This window comes from Nelumbo lutea, chromosome 4, assembly GCF_056320005.1.
Source record: "Nelumbo lutea isolate HS-2025 chromosome 4, American lotus-T2T, whole genome shotgun sequence".
NCBI classification, from domain to species: domain Eukaryota; kingdom Viridiplantae; phylum Streptophyta; class Magnoliopsida; order Proteales; family Nelumbonaceae; genus Nelumbo; species Nelumbo lutea.
Window position 1 is genome coordinate 17,571,754 of NC_142687.1, and position 15,970 is coordinate 17,587,723.

Sequence of the window (15,970 nt, forward strand, 5' to 3'; positions counted from 1 at the left end):
TCATAGTGATAGAAAGGTTAGAGTCCCCTGCTTTGTTAATCAGATGACATGGTCTTGCTGTTGAATGGACTGGATGGTTATGAGCTCATCTCTGGTTTTCCTCTGCCACCCAAGTTTGAATTAGCAAAAAATATGCATGCCATCTTGAAAATGCTGAACGCCAGCATCCAAGAGATATGCGAAGGGAAAACCAAGAGTAATTTTTGTTTTTGGTATTCATTTGGCTTGGATTGTGAAAAGCTCTAAAAAAGAGGGAACAAAAGAAGGAGCGAAGCTTCAAGAGTAATTATGGAAAAATGCTAGAGCCAAACTAATTACTTTTTCTTTTAGCTCGAGCCCTGAACCATGATGTATTTAACATGTGAGAAACATTGGGTCTCTTGTAGGAAATCACCGGGGCCAAAATTGAACTTGATTGGATGACTGCAAGTGCGTAATTTAATGATTTTAGAGTTTGTATATTGTACAATAATGTGTATTCCAACTCTAAATTGCACTACTACTAGTCTACAACCAGATGGTGAATTGTTGATATAGATATTCAACCTTTAAAAAGTAGGACCAGATGTTGATTTGGTAAAATATAATTTCATGGGTAATATAATTTTAAGGAAGGAAAGACCTCCACCATTTGCACAGACGACGAGAGACGAGATATTTCCAAATTCCAACCACTCGTCACTCGTGTAAGGTGTAACCTCCTCCCCGCCCCCTTCATTAATTTCCGCTTTATTTCTCTCAATTAAAACTTGGATTAAGGCACACCATCACCCCTACTTATGTTCAATGAAGAAGCTAATCTTTTGCTAGGTATTATAGCAATCATTAATATTTTTACTAGTGGTAGTGTTACAATGTAGAAACGATGATGGTGGCGTTACTTTGGCATTGAGTTGCCCAGAAATTATGTACATATATTACCCATAAGAATTGAAGAATGTAGTGGCCCTTGATTTCGCCTCCAATCAATAGTGAATAGCCTGTTACTGTTAGTCCCCTAAGAACTGAGAAAATCTTAGCTTTCTGATATGTGGTGCCTAACTTTGATGTTTAACTGATCATTTCCGTTCCTTTTAAATTTTTCCCTCCTCAACAAGGCGTATTTCTTTTGTTCTAATCTAGTAGTAAAGACTACAATAGATAGTTCCGATAATCATTTCACTCTGACGAGCCAGTTTTAAAGCACTGCTACTTCATGATTTGAAGGCTTATTCATTTCTTTGAAAATTGAAATACTACCCATATACCTTACTTATGACACTGTTAATTTCTTCATAATCAAATAAATTATTATAAGTTATGTAAATCCTATATTACCATACAACTCAAATAAGTAAATTAATTAGTTGCAATATTTTTCATTTATGTTATAATTTCTAGTGTCCTAAATATACACTTGTCATTGAGCTAATCGGTGTTACGAAATGGTTTGAGTTACTTTAGAAATGGGTGTTGAGTTGAGTGTAACTTATTGAGCTCTTCCCGATCCAGTGGTTCCACTTCCTTGCAGTTGCAGAGATCAGAGAAGCACTGGATACTCATAGAGTCCTGATGGTGCATCACTCACTCACGCATGCTTACTCCAGTGGCCAAACCTTGAGATTGAAGGAGAAATGGTGATTATACTTGACAGTCCAGACGTGTGTTTTACAATTTACAAATTGCGAGGGGCAGCACGATATATGCCAAAACAAAATAGAGTACAGTTGATTGATTGGCTCTGCATTAAACTAAAAACATCATTTGGAACTCTTACCGACGAGAAGTAGTTGTTGTACTTGTCATGATTTTGCAAGCTGAACCGGGGGAGAGAGCCTTGGTTTACGATCTTAGCGTATTAATATTTTACTTTATTATTAAGAGCCGCCCACGCCCACATACTGACATACACATTGCAGTATTCTACCACTCCCGATGAGCCTCGTGTGTGTGTGTGTCATTGTGTCATTTGCATTAAAAAAGGCTTTGGGAGTTCACATCCCCGCCTTGTATTGGGAACATCTCCGGCGGAGATGTGGTGTGGGGCGGAAATGTGGACTCGAGCTGCTTTGGAAGAGTCTATGGTTGTGCTTATAGTTATGGATTCCAATCTGATGATTTTTGGCCTAATAACGCTCCAAATTGTCCTACTAATTAACGTGCACGCCTGAAACCTGTGGTTCTCTCCAATCTCCATGAAAATGAGTTGATTGCCCAGTCTCAAATAAATCTCTCTCTCAAGTAATGAAGAAATAATGGAGAGGTGGCCCATGCATGGGAGGAGGTGTGGCTGTTTCGGTTTAACTTAATCCAATCGTCTCTCTCTCTCTCTCTCATCATCATTAACTTCCTCAAATTTCTCCTTCTCTATAATCTTGTAACTCTCACACGTCCATCATTAATCAAGCTAATGCATGGCAGTTTTTATCCTTGGACGGCGCACGATCTCCAAGTCATAGATACACTTCTCGCTCCTTTCCTCCTTTTAATCTCCCCTCCACTATTTTTTGGGTCCTAACTAGATCTCTCCTGCAATACCAGAGAACCTCTCTCTCTCTCTCTCTCACAGTGTATGTTTGCATCTTACTCCAGCATGGTAACCAAGACACTCAACTGGTGTGGATATGAGAAAATGGCGTGTGAAGAAGATGCATTTTCAAAATACTTGACTCCTCTTGACTTTAGGTAAGATTACCTTTCTGATTTTGAGTTTGTGAGCTGCAGCTCTATTTTATATCTTTTATTTAAAAGACGCAAACCGGCAAATTTTAACGAATTTTCTTTGTCTTTTTCTCAAGTGGATACCCCATTCCACTAAGTTGGCAATGGGAGTTTCCCATCCCCGAGAGTATCTTTGAACCTATACCTCTAATGGAGAGCTTCCCAACTGATCCTATTTACACATCGATTGAGGAATTTGAAAACCCATTTCTATGCCAAGGTGAGTATCCATTTCAATCTCACCATTACGATTGATTTTTGCCTTGCTGTAATTATATTTGATTGTTTTCAATTGGTCCCTTTTTTTAATCATCTGTAGAGGATTTCTACATTGGTTATAGAAATGGAATCGGAATCTGGGACGACCTGAATTTTGGATTTGAAGTTGAAACAGGGAAAGAGATTATTTTGTATAATGATAATAGTAAAGAGGCTGGTGAGAGTTTGATAAGAGAGAAGCCAAAGAGGGTCAGGGAAGAAAAAAGTTTAGGTTCGAATGAGTTGACCCGTAGTACCATATCCCGTTACTTCTACATGCCCATCACACAAGCTGCCAAAGAACTAAACATTGGGTTAACACTCTTGAAGAAAAGGTGTAGGGAATTAGGAATTCGGAGATGGCCTCATAGGAAATTGATTAGCTTGCAGACCCTCATCAAGAACGTTCAGGTACTTAAGCTCTAGCGTTTCTCTCTCTCTCTCTCATGCACACGTAACAGTGGCTGCGTTAACCTTTTTTTGTTCTTAATGGCATGGTTAAATCAGGAACTGGGTAAAGAAAACCGAGATGTGAGTCGAGAAAAGCTCAGGAATGCAGTGGAGATACTGGAGCAGGAGAGAAAGTTGATGGAGGAAATGCCTGATATGCAACTTGAGGAAAAGACGAAGAAGCTTAGACAAGCCTGTTTCAAGGCCAATTACAAAAAGAGAAAACTTATGGGGATGATTGATTTACCCACTTCGTCAACCACCAATACGTGGCCGGAGTCTTATGATTCTCTCTGTGGAGAGATTCAAACTCAAAAAAGAGGGCAAAGTTCAATGTAACTGGTATCATTCTATCAAGCTCATAAAAAATATGTTACCCATCCCGCTTATAACAAAATGGTATATATCCATCAAATTCTTACTTTCATATTATGCACCAATGATCTTTTGTTCTGCTAATTTAATCTTAAGTTACTAATTCTTTGTTCAGAAGCTTGAATCTCCCTCTTTTTGGGTGTAAATCAATTTGGGTGATGATCACATGATCGTAGTCATCAAATATATTAGATTTTTCTACATCTGTTTGTGATCCTGTGCATTAACCAAAACTGTGCAAGTATACATAAGAAAAAGGGGGTAATGGAGAATTATATCGCATCCTCTACCTCTACAGTAAGACACAAGACACGTCTGTTGACTTCGTTGATACTGTTTCCATTGCCCCCCATTAGCGTGGAAAGGCTTTTCACGTGCGATACAAGAAAAAATGGTAGAAAATATATATAAGGAAAATAAACCAAATAAAGGGAAAAATAAAGATTTTTTAAGGAGAAAGTGGAGCCAATTATGCTTCCTCTCATACTCCATTATTGTTGTTGTTTTTTTCCCTTTCTGAAAGTAAAGCAAAAAAAAAAAAAATTATTGAAATGAAAAGATAAAAAAGAGCCCGACCCAACAAAAGAGGCTCATAAACCCACCCCAACAAAACAGAGCCATTCCAATAAAAAAGCCCACAACCTTAACCCACTCGAAAAAAATCTAGTCCAACAGCATCTACAAACAGGCTTGAGAGAAACAGCCGGCCCACCTAAAACAACAAGCAACAGTGGTAAAGAAGAGATGTACATGATTTACAATCAGCCAAGCCAAAACATACAATATTTAATTTACAGACAAACTTCAATAAAGCTACCAACTCACAGCTCTTGTGTTAATTAAGCCTCCTAATCACACCAATTTCTGAGATTAAGCCGTTTTCATCCCTTGATTACCTCTCTCTCTCTCTCTCTCTCTCTCTCTCTCTCTCTCTCTCTCTCTCTCTCCCTCTCTCTCAGCCCTTGACGCTCTTTGGACCTTTATAACCCTCTTGAACCACCTTAAACCCACTAGATTCCTCAACTTTCTGTTGCCAAGAGAAACTCCTAAAATAACAAAGATCTGCATCCACATCATCAACTGCCTCTTTACCCTCTTTCTCAGATAATCTTCGGATGGTCTTGGTCTAATGGCTGCTTCTTCCAACTCCTTGGAAATTTCCCTAGTCTGCTCCTCAATCCTCACCATCCAAGAAAGGAAAGGCCCAAACATGCATGAACATTTCTATTTGTGCATTGCCCGCAAATAGGACCTCCCTCCTCCCGATGTGTAAAGTGTAATAGGCTTCCTTCCTCATCATTCATCAGCCGCACCACCCAGCTCCACTGCTTCGCTGAAAACAAACTACTTCCTCATCACTTTGTCTCATTTGCTCCACTGAAAAGGCTATTACAGATTATACCATTTAATTTTTTGCAAGTAAGCCAACGCCCAGCAGCCTTGAGGATTCTTCCCAACGCCCCAAGATTTTTAAAAGTTTTCTGGGGCGAGCTTTTCTTGCAGCCACAGTGGAATTTAATCTATCCCGTGTTGGATAACGGCACCAAGGCTTGGGCCTGGGGCGTTGCCCCAACCTAGTAGTTCAACTTGGGCCGGCTTGGGTTGGGATTTTCTAAAAAGTTGAACGGGCCCAACCTTGCTCGGAAGCCTGGAAATAATGTAGTGTAAAATCTTCAAATCGAGACTATCGAGTGCACACTAAGCCAACCCTAGCATTCTACGGTAGGGCTTTGTTTGGTTTGAAGGAAAAAGTAAGGAAACCTTTATAAACCTTGCATAGATTTTTCTATCTTCATAAAGTTAATTTAGTCCTCCAATGATATCATAACACATGGCACAATAGACCATCACATAGCACTTTAGTGTCACACGAACAATTGCAAATCTCACTAAGTTAAGGAGGCACACCACAGAACTAGTCCAAGCAACTCGTACACAACTCAGACACCTAGTGGGAGCGGCTAGCAACACCTCATCTAGGGCTGACCTGTGGAACCTCATCAGTACCGGTCCAAGGGACATCAACTTGAGGAGCAACCTCCCCCGAAGGATTTATCGACCTGACTAAAGTCCAGGTGGCGACCTACGAGACGTGCTTGCCGACCTGCATGGGCCTTATCACTCCTAGGTCCTTCAAAAGTTAGCTCCCACACCGATCGTTCTGGAGGCAACCAAATAAGGCACGAAAGCCTAGCCCACATGCGAAACTACCTCCGAGGACTTCAGTCTGATAAGTCACGTCTAGGGCTATAAATGAATTGGATCAGATTCCTTAAGGGCATACCAATCCGACCCATTAAAAAAATTTGGTTGATCTGAACCCATACGGATCCAATAGATTTTCAAAAGTATGATTCGAATTCGAATTTGAATATATTATTGGATATTCGATTTGAATCCAATTCGATTAGAATTATATTTATAAAATAATATATTATATTATTTATATAATATTGTAATATATTAAAATATATAATATATAATATATAGAATATACATATATAATATGTAAATAATATATGATATATAATATTCATAATTAACAAATCAAATCGTGTCACAACAGATTGGATCGACCAATATCCAAATTCGATCCGTTAAGTTAACGAATCGACTTTTCTGATCCGATCTTATTTGTTAGGATCAAGAGGGATAACCAAATCCGCCTCTTAACGGATTGATATGAAATTCAGATCGGATCTAATCCAACTTATTTGCAGCCCTAGTCACATTGTCCTGGGGATCTCGGACGCGGTGCATGAAGCTCACACCAGGCACCCACATTTTCTAAGAAAGGGACGTGCAATTTAGCACTCAAGCTCTCTCTCTCTCTCTCTAGCTTTCTAAAAACTTCATTTCACTAAATTAAGCATCGGAATACTCACACCAGGCAAAATAACTCGAGTACTCTGATCTTTTCTCTCTTTCTTTATAGCTCAACCTAACGACCTACCTAGTCTGCTGTCCAAACTCTTCGCCAATAGGGAGCATCACATCGCACACCACCACCTTCCTTTCCCTACATTTTCCTTCAAACCAAACATAGCATAAGGATTTGTCCGCATCCAAGATCTAACAATCTGCCTGCCTGCCTGGACCCGAGTCCAAGTCCACCCAACCCAGTGGACGTCTTGAAGCCAAGCTGCCGGATTCAGAGCAAAATTGAACTTGCCGATAGCGCTACATCTTGCGTTGTGCATCCCAGACCAGATTAGTTTGTTCTGCCACGAGGAAGTCTGATGAGTTGTTGGCACATCCCCGTAAACCCTGGAGCCCACCATGTCTCTCCTAGTAGTTTGGTGCAGGCACTTGAATGTCACAAATCAGTTTTATCAAAACTTATTTTCTCCAAGTTCTGAAATTAGATAAGAAATTAATGTCATCTTAGCAGTCAGATTTTTGATAGGAGCCTGATCCTATAGTAGGCCCTGATCCTGCAACGTGCAACTGTTTAGATGATAAGGTATCCAGTATCCTATTGGTTGTAACCAAGGTTTTAAAAATCGATCTGGAAATAGAATTGTTCTAGGTATAGGTTTCTGGGTCAGCGATTCGACTGTTTGGGTCAAATGGTTTGAACAGTTTGTATATTAGGATTAGGGCAAATATTTAATATGAGATTTGAGAAAGGAGAATTAGAGTGGAGAAGAGACATTGACTGAGAAAGAAAAAAAAAAAAAGAAAAAGAAAGAATAAATGAAAAAAAAAAAAAAGAAAAGAAGAGAAAGAAAAGGAAAGAGCGAAGAAGAACAAGAGGAAGAAAATGGTTCAATGCCATCCGCGACGGCAACGGCAAAGTGCTGGCATTAGATACAGGTTAGAGGTAAAATAGAAATAGTTGTTTGGACAATTTTCGGACTAAACGGTCTGACCGTCCGAATCAATTCAAAAACATTGATTGTAACAATGACTTTGATATTGACATGCACCTGAGTTGAAGATGGGCTACCCCCGTTGGAGAAAAAGAAAATAATAGGTCCTGATCCTCTGAAGGTCTGAATATATAATCTTCCACGCATCATCCATACAATTAATTATTTGGTGATAGAAATTCTTATTAAATATTAATGTATAATTGAGTCAGCTTACTTGGTTAATGAACTTTATTCATACTCAATAAATGAGCCAAGAGTACTGATTTAACTGTATTATGTTAATTATAAGATTTACATATTTATTATGTAAATCTTATGAATAAAGTCTGGAGATTCTTCAACTTTCAAACTTGCCTAATTACCAAACTAAGCACTAGTCCATGTGAACCCCTGGTTTTACATTTTATTACGGGTTGTATTATTCAATGGGCACACATGCACTTGCACAGCAGCTGGGAGCCTGCCTGTCTGGGACCATCAGCCGTGTTCAATTTCTGTGCTAAACAGTAACAAGCAAAGGAATTGAGGAAAGACACCCTTCCTTAGATGTATGGCGTCCAACAACATATTGTTGGATTTTAATCTCATTAAAGATTAAATTTAATGGAATTTGATTAATTAATTATATAAAAATATATATTTGTATATATATTTTGAAAAATAGTTTTTTTTTTATTAAAACTAATTTTTAACTTGTCCCATATTGAAAATTAGCAAAACTTGTTTTAAGTTTTTAAATAGGAGCTTATTTACACTCTTTAGAAAATTATAAAACTTGTCCCATATTGCATGTATGTGCGTAACAATGAGGTGCACTTTGCTTGCACCAACGTGGCTTGCGAATGGCGGCTTTGCTCAGTCTCACACATAATTCCATCAAGTGTGATTAAAAAGCACTATTTCTGAACCAGCACCTTCCTATGTTCTATTAGGGCTATTTACAAACAATGCCAAACCGACCAACCCAGCCCGACCCGACTGTGTTGGCCAGTTTTTCTTCACCACTAGTCGATTTCAAATTGTAAAGATGGATAAATCGATAGTTCGGTTTGTTACTAACCCAGCCCGACTGAACCGAGTTATCTAAGTAGGTTATCTCTATCCTACTTTTTTTTTAGTTACTTACTAACTTAGTTACTTATTTTTAGCATTAATTTTTTAGTTACTTACTAACTTAGTTATTTATTCTTTCTAGTCTTTAGGATTGGCATTAATGACAAGCATTGCAAAGTAAGCAAAATCACTAGTCCCTATACCTTTAGAAAGATTGGCTTCTTGCATTTTTGAAAAGATTAAAAGAGAGGTTCTCTACTCCCTAAGGTATCCTACCATCTTTTACACCAAATAGGCAAATAGGAGTCATTTCTTTCCTAAACTAAAGGTTTTCTATTCTGTAAGCACTACAAGTCCTAGTTTTCTTCCAAATTTCATTCTTCTTTGACTCTTTCTTTCTTGATCTGCCTCCTCAAGGCTTAAGCACCCTCAAGATTTTCAAATTTCAACATCACTCATTCACTTGCTCTCATATCTTGTCAAATCTCAACTCTCAAGTTTCAACTTCTCAAGACTCAAGCATCACATTCACAGGTTAGTATTTTTTTATTTAATATTTTTAAAATTTAATGCATGTTAATAGTTGATATATTTTATTTGTGTTTTGTTTAAGCTTTGAAAAAAAATCTGGTTATTTGTGATATATTTGCACAAAAAACTTCAGTTTTGTATATATATTTTGGTTTTAATTTAAATATATATATTATATTTAAAACTATTAAATATAGATATTTCTGTTTTGCATCAAAACCAAAATATATGAAAAATATCTGTTAAATATAGTTACTTCAGTTTTAAATAATAAATATATATCTGAAAAATACATATTCTGAAAAAATATATGTTAAATATAGATATTTCAGTTATAAATAATAAATATATCTAAAATATATATATATATATATATATATATTCTAAAATATATCAGATATATATTTCCGAAATATTATTCCGATATATTTGTATATATATATATATATATATATATATATATTGGTTTTAAATATATTTCCAAAAAATATATTCTAAAATATTATATATAATATTTATATTCCAGTTTAATATGTATGTATATATATATTCTAAAATGTATATTTCAGTTTTAAATATATTTCTAGAGCCAACCCAAACCGACCAAGTTGGTTTTGGTTTACTCTTTAGGTAACCCAACCAAGTCGAGTTGGTTGAAAAAAAAAACTAGTAAACCGACGCAACCCGACCCATGAACAACCCTATGTTCCATGACTCTTCAAAAATTATTTAAGGAGTTTTTTCTTCGAAAAATCTTCAATTTTACTAATTGCAAATTATCGCCCAAAACTCAGTTTGTATCCTGAGAATGGATTTGCCAGTATCCCAACAGAAAAATCAATAAAAGTGAGTAGGGGCAAATAACATATACACCTCAGAGCTTCTATTTTAAATTTCGGTGACCCCAATTTTTCAATACATTTTTCCAAAAATGAAATCCAATACACCCCACTTACGTGATAGTATAGACAATGCCTCCATATAGAGTTCATATGGCCCACATGCACCACAATAATTGGTTTCACATCCTCTCACTTAACACACCTATCAAAATTGTCCAGCTAATCCCTTCTCTCGCCACTAAACGGGTCCGGGTTACTATCGATGTATATACCTACACTTACTTCCGTGTCTCTCTCTCTCCCTAGATCTACAAAACCAAATTTCCGGGAAACAAAGAAAGTTGGCCATGGCATTCATTTTTAATTAAAAAAAAAAATCGCAAAAGGCCGACACATTTGGGGCATCAGCGCTCTTTTTGGTTGCCGTGTTCAAACGATGAAGGGGCTTAAAGGAAAAAGACAGGGGAGTACAGCACATGATAACAGAACTAATGCATTATGATTTGGAAACCAATTCCGACCAATAAAAAATTCCATATTAGGGTTTGAATAAAATATTGAAAGCCCTATCCGTCTATACTATCACGTACTAACTAGTAACTGGTAAACATCGCTAACTGCGCAGTCTAGTATTTAGCAGGTTGAACATTTTGCTAATTAATTTAATTTTACATATATCTCCCAAGTCCCAAGCCAAATTCTTCCTTCCGTCCGTGTGTTTGGATTTGGAGTTTGGACTCACCGCAAGTCAGCTTCTCTCTTCTCCTTAAAAGCCGGATGTCTCTGTCTGAGTCTCGTTCGTTCTTGCATGGTTTAAAAGTTAAAACTTTAAAGACAATGAATAATGCCAATAACATGCACGCGCACGTGAAAGGTGTTTGTTTTGGAGGGAAACCTTGGTTTTGTAACTGCTCACTTCTTATCAACACGTGTAAGCAACTGGTAAGAGTATGCCTTTCTTTCCTATTTTCCCTTTCTCACTTCTGGGTGAGTGGAGTGGATCTGTGGAGTTGGCCGGGTTAATTAGATTATTCCAGAAAACAACAAGGCAAATAAAGAAGGGCGTTATTGCCAATTAATTAGCAGAGGCAAATCGACACAGAGCATTGCAGGCCCATCGCGCAAGACTACGATATCAAGTATAAAAGTTATTGAATATTCCGATCAAATCCGGCCTGCTCTTGCTTTTTGCCTATAAATATAGAGAAATCCCGACGAGGTTGCAGCCTCACCAGTCACCACAACTGCAAAACAAAGGCAAACAAAGCCCTTAAAGTAAGAAGGAAAAATAGAGAAACCATGAAATCCATTCACCCAATCCTCGTTCAGATTCTCATAATACAATTTTTGGCAGCGCTATGCGTTTCACAGGATTTCGACTTCTTCTATTTTGTTCAACAGGTGAGTAGTTTCTGTTGTTGAAGAAAGAAGATCAACCAATTCCTCCCTCCTTTTTTCTATAATCCCACTTGTTTCGGTCGCTCTCTAAAAGCTCATTATGCAATGGCTTCCTCTACTTCATCGTCATCATCTTCTTATTCTCTACTTATTAATTTTAGTGGCCAGGTTCGTACTGTGATACAAAGCAAAGTTGCTGCTACCCAGCTACAGGGAAGCCTGCATCGGATTTCAGCATTCATGGACTTTGGCCCAATTACAATGACGGATCGTACCCATCCAACTGTGATCCCAACAGCCCTTTGGATTCATCGGAGGTAAAAAAAAAAAAAAAAAACTATTTTTTGGTTAGACAATATTGAAAATTTGAGTGGAAGATATTGAGAATTTGAATCTGATCGATGAGGTTGCCGACTTGTTCTCCCTTCTTTTTTTTTTTTTTTTTCTTTGTGGGTTAAGATTTAGAATAGGGGATTTGGAACTGACGAACACAGCCATATATGGGGTTTGTGCTTTGGTGGTCCGTCCATCCTATTCAGTATTGGTTTTCGCTTGACCTTTCTTAAGATTTCCAACTTTTTTTTTATGGTTTTAGACTAGGGCTTCCGTGAAATCATAGCATACGGTGTGTTGCTGTGGCCCCCACCTTAATGTCATTTCATCCAGTTTAGGTGGAGCCACAGCAATAACGGTCGGTTTTAGCCCAAGGCTGGAAGCCTATAACCACTAACGTAAACGATTGTCTTTGATGACGAAAGCAACAGAAAACAAAAGATCCGAATCATCAGCTCAGGCCCTTTCAAGTTTAAACATACACTACACGGGGTTGGTAATTTAGAAACGGGCCTTTAATAAGTAGTCCGGATCTCCTGCCCACGGGTGTTCATGTTTATTACAAGTATACATAAAGAACGATTATATAAGGAAAAATGTTTCCAATTCACAAGGATAATATATTGTGGATCGGCAGAGTTCTCGTGGGAGGAGATCCCAATCTTGTATTGTGGACATCTCCCCACCAAGTCTTATAATCGCCGGTACCATCACCAGGAGATAAGCCTAATACAAGGTAGGAATGTGCCGTGGGGCATTATGGGGCGCTGATGTGACCTCGACTGGGCCCATTAGATAGGATTAGGTCAGTAGTATTACTATATGTATCTAGTGGTGTGGAGTCGACCCCTCCCTAGTCCCTACACACACCCCTGAGGCTGATAGCTGGGAGGCTGGGACCAACCGAGCAGGCGATGATAAAACCAGTTTCTCTTACAAATTTCAGCAACTGTGAGAGTGTAAATTTTGGGATGGTCGTTGTATTGACGCGAGTCCATTAATGGACCGGCTGTTAGATACTTGAATTGAAAGCCACAACCCACAATGCTTGTCCTTGCAAAGGAAGCGAAGCGCCGACAAGAAAATCTTGCAAGTAAAGGTTGTGTAGGCAACACCAACACCCAATCAATGACAATGCAAATTAATTGCCAAAAACAATCCCACGACCACAAAAGTATACAGCTCACTCACGCAAAACATCCATCCAAGATTCAACTTGGGGTTTCGTCGTCGGGATCTGCTTCTCTCGCCGCTGTGAAAATAGAACGGTAACAGCAGAGGTTTCTTTTGATGCCAATTTGTCTAAATTAAACTTGCTCGCTTTATTTGGTGGTGCTCAGATCTCAGACTTGACCAGTAGAATGCAGAGGAGTTGGCCATCGCTTAGCTGCCCAAGCAGTGATGGTCTCAAGTTCTGGTCGCATGAATGGCAGAAGCATGGGACTTGCTCAGAGTCTGTCCTCGATCAACACGGATACTTCCAGGCAACTCTCAATCTCCAGAACAAAGCCGACCTCCTCCAAATCCTACGAAATGCAGGTAATGGGTAATGGGTCTGCCCCCATTCATCATGATTCATGATACACATCCCTCATCACCTACACGTACGTACTTTGACATATTACAATTTCAATCATGGTCCATGGAAACCTACTTTTCCAGCCAGCTGCAGCCTGGCCCATACTAGTTATGGGCTAGGCTTCTACTTCTATTGAGTTGGGCTTGGGTGATTGTTACACCTAGTTACATCGAGCATACATGGTTTTGATTTGATTGGTGTATGGGCGTACCATTGGATTCAATGGTCTTGGGCTCCAACCAGTTCGATTACCTTTCCTGAGTTCATGTCTGTGTACTAAATGAATGGCACTAAATATTGCAGGAATCCAGCCCAACGGAGGCTTTTATAGTTTGGACAGTATTAACGAAGCCTTAACACAAGGAATTGGATACACTCCTGGAATAGAGTGCAACGTTGATAAGTCCGGAAATAGTCAGCTATATCAGATATACTTGTGCGTGGACACATCGGCCTCCAACTTCATCGAGTGCCCAATACTCCCGAGCAGCAGGTGCAGTTCGAGAATCGAATTCCCTTCCTTCTGAGCAAGGAACGGCAGAGGCCAGAGGGGTTTCTCTTTCGACGTTGTAACCGTTGTTATATTAAATTCAAATATCATGCATATCCTCGATCATAACTAGACCTCTGTGCTGATGCTGATAATAAAATGTATAAATAAAAATAAAGTGGAGGAAGTTTCATGTCATCTTATTTGAGAAATTATAAACAAATTTGAACATATGCAAATCAAATTTCCCCTGTTTATACGTACAACCGTTATTGATTAAAGTACGTTAAAATAGCAGTCACGATAACTTAAAGCTTTTTGGGTGTTACCAGGGGAGCCATGGCCCCCTTATGGTCCAGAATTCTCCATTTCGAATAGAATTTTCCATGTAAAATCAATTCCCCCTCCCCCTCCCAAACTCCCCACCCCAATGGTTGGCCCCACTATGGGTCCATCCATAGTGGGGCCAAACTCCCGTTCTACTTTAGGTTTTTGGCCCCTCACAAAAAAATTTTGGCTCCGCCTCTAGGTGTTAGCCATATGAATCCTGTTCCACCATATGCTTTTATCTGGCTCTTTAATTTCTTATGTAAAATATTAAATATTTAGTTATTAGTACTTTAATCATTCCTCATCTCCCCAGTCCAAGTTTTCCTTGTTCTTCCCTTCGTCCTTTTATATATATATATATATATACTTATCTTAGTTGCATCAAGTTTGCTTATTTTCAGTTGGTTTTTCCTTATCCTATCACTAAACCAGTCCAGTGGAAAGCTCCAAGGTTTTTAATTCATTTTGCCTGACATTGACCGATTAAACAATAGGCAATGATAATAATATCAAAAGAGAGGTTTATATGGCAATTAATTTGAAAGCTAAGCCAAATGGGTCACATTTTAATAAGTGGTCACTAACAGTGCGATCATCTCATGAGATGATATATACTTTATAGATTGGTGCAAGTAGTGGTAATTAGATTTAACTTTTTTATAGTTTTTAAGTATCACATGTGTTATTTGGATTTAACTATATATACAAAACGAAAAGGCAAGTATTTTTTATATAGTATTAGTATAAACACGTGATATATGCATATTAGCGAATTAAGGGTAAAGATTAAAAATATAAGTTAGCATCTTATTATTAAGGATAAATTGTTGAAATCTCCCATGAAGCTTTTGACTGTTGCTGAAACCTTTCTTAAATTTTATTGACACAGTTGTAGTTAGATCCCTTTTATTAGAATCTTCTAAAAAAGGCACAAAATATCTCATATACCCATGCAATTATTATTGAAGCTAATTTCCACAGAAAACAAAAAACAATACAGACTTTATAAGGAATAAAAAATAGATAATTCAAAGTTGCAGCTTTACATTTGAATAATTAATATAAAAGGAAAATTTGGAAAATACATCAATTTCAAAAAAGAGATTGAAAGGGTTTGGGCTAGCGATTCATATGAAGAGAAAATTGGAAAATAAACGTTTTGATCAAAACTAATTGTATGTGTATTTTGGACATATTCATGCTTTTGTTTATAAGATTCTAATAAAGGGAGTTTATTTGCAAGTTGCAACTATGTCGAAAAGTTGAGGAGAGATGATTGTAATTATCAAACTGCAAGGGAGGTTTCGGCAACAACCAAAAGTATCGGGGGAGATTTTAACAATTTACCCTTAAGGCCCCATTTGTTTACCGGAAAATAACGAGGGGGGATACCCATTAACCAACTTTACAACACTCTTTTTGCATTAACAACCGGGGCCCATGGTAAGGAAAGCCTCATTTATTCAGGTAAAACTTGCCCATTTCCCAGATGGATAAGTTCCTCACTTGGGGGAAAAATTATAAAACATAAGGTTGTGTTTGGTTGTAGTGCAATTTTAATTGTACTAGTACAAATGTATGGGAGTGCAAATGAAAAAAAAATGCAAATTTTGGTTTGATTTTGTTTTGTACTTTACTTGATTCTGCTTTAGGTCTTTTTTTTTTTTACTTCATTTGTATTTGTACGAACAACTAAATAAAGTAAGGTAAAATTTGAAACAAAAATGTATCAAAATTTACACCTAAAACATTTGCA

At 37.8% G+C, this 15,970-nt stretch overlaps 2 protein-coding genes across 3 annotated transcripts; both read left to right on the top strand.

The window, feature by feature from the left end:
- Positions 1-2,572: 2,572 nt before the first annotated feature.
- On the top strand, positions 2,573-4,913 carry LOC148854258 (protein RKD1-like). The gene is made up of 5 exons (XM_088984832.1): positions 2,573-2,664; positions 2,778-2,920; positions 3,020-3,369; positions 3,466-3,677; positions 4,844-4,913. Exons 1-5 carry the CDS (start codon positions 2,573-2,575, stop codon positions 4,911-4,913), a joined length of 867 nt encoding a protein of 288 aa, XP_088840958.1.
- Positions 4,914-11,034: 6,121 nt separating this feature from the next.
- On the top strand, positions 11,035-14,082 carry LOC148854259 (intracellular ribonuclease LX-like). Of its 2 annotated transcripts, none has more exons than XM_088941576.1 (4): positions 11,035-11,485; positions 11,644-11,799; positions 13,156-13,354; positions 13,698-14,082. In XM_088941576.1, the coding sequence occupies exons 1-4, from the start codon at positions 11,384-11,386 to the stop codon at positions 13,919-13,921; spliced, it is 681 nt and encodes a 226-aa protein (XP_088797702.1). In that variant the 5' UTR covers positions 11,035-11,383; the 3' UTR covers positions 13,922-14,082. The 2 variants fall into 2 exon arrangements, with proteins under 2 accessions (XP_088797702.1, XP_088797703.1); XM_088941577.1 differs by having other exon boundaries at positions 11,081-11,485; positions 11,651-11,799.
- The last annotated feature ends 1,888 nt before the right edge of the window (positions 14,083-15,970 follow it).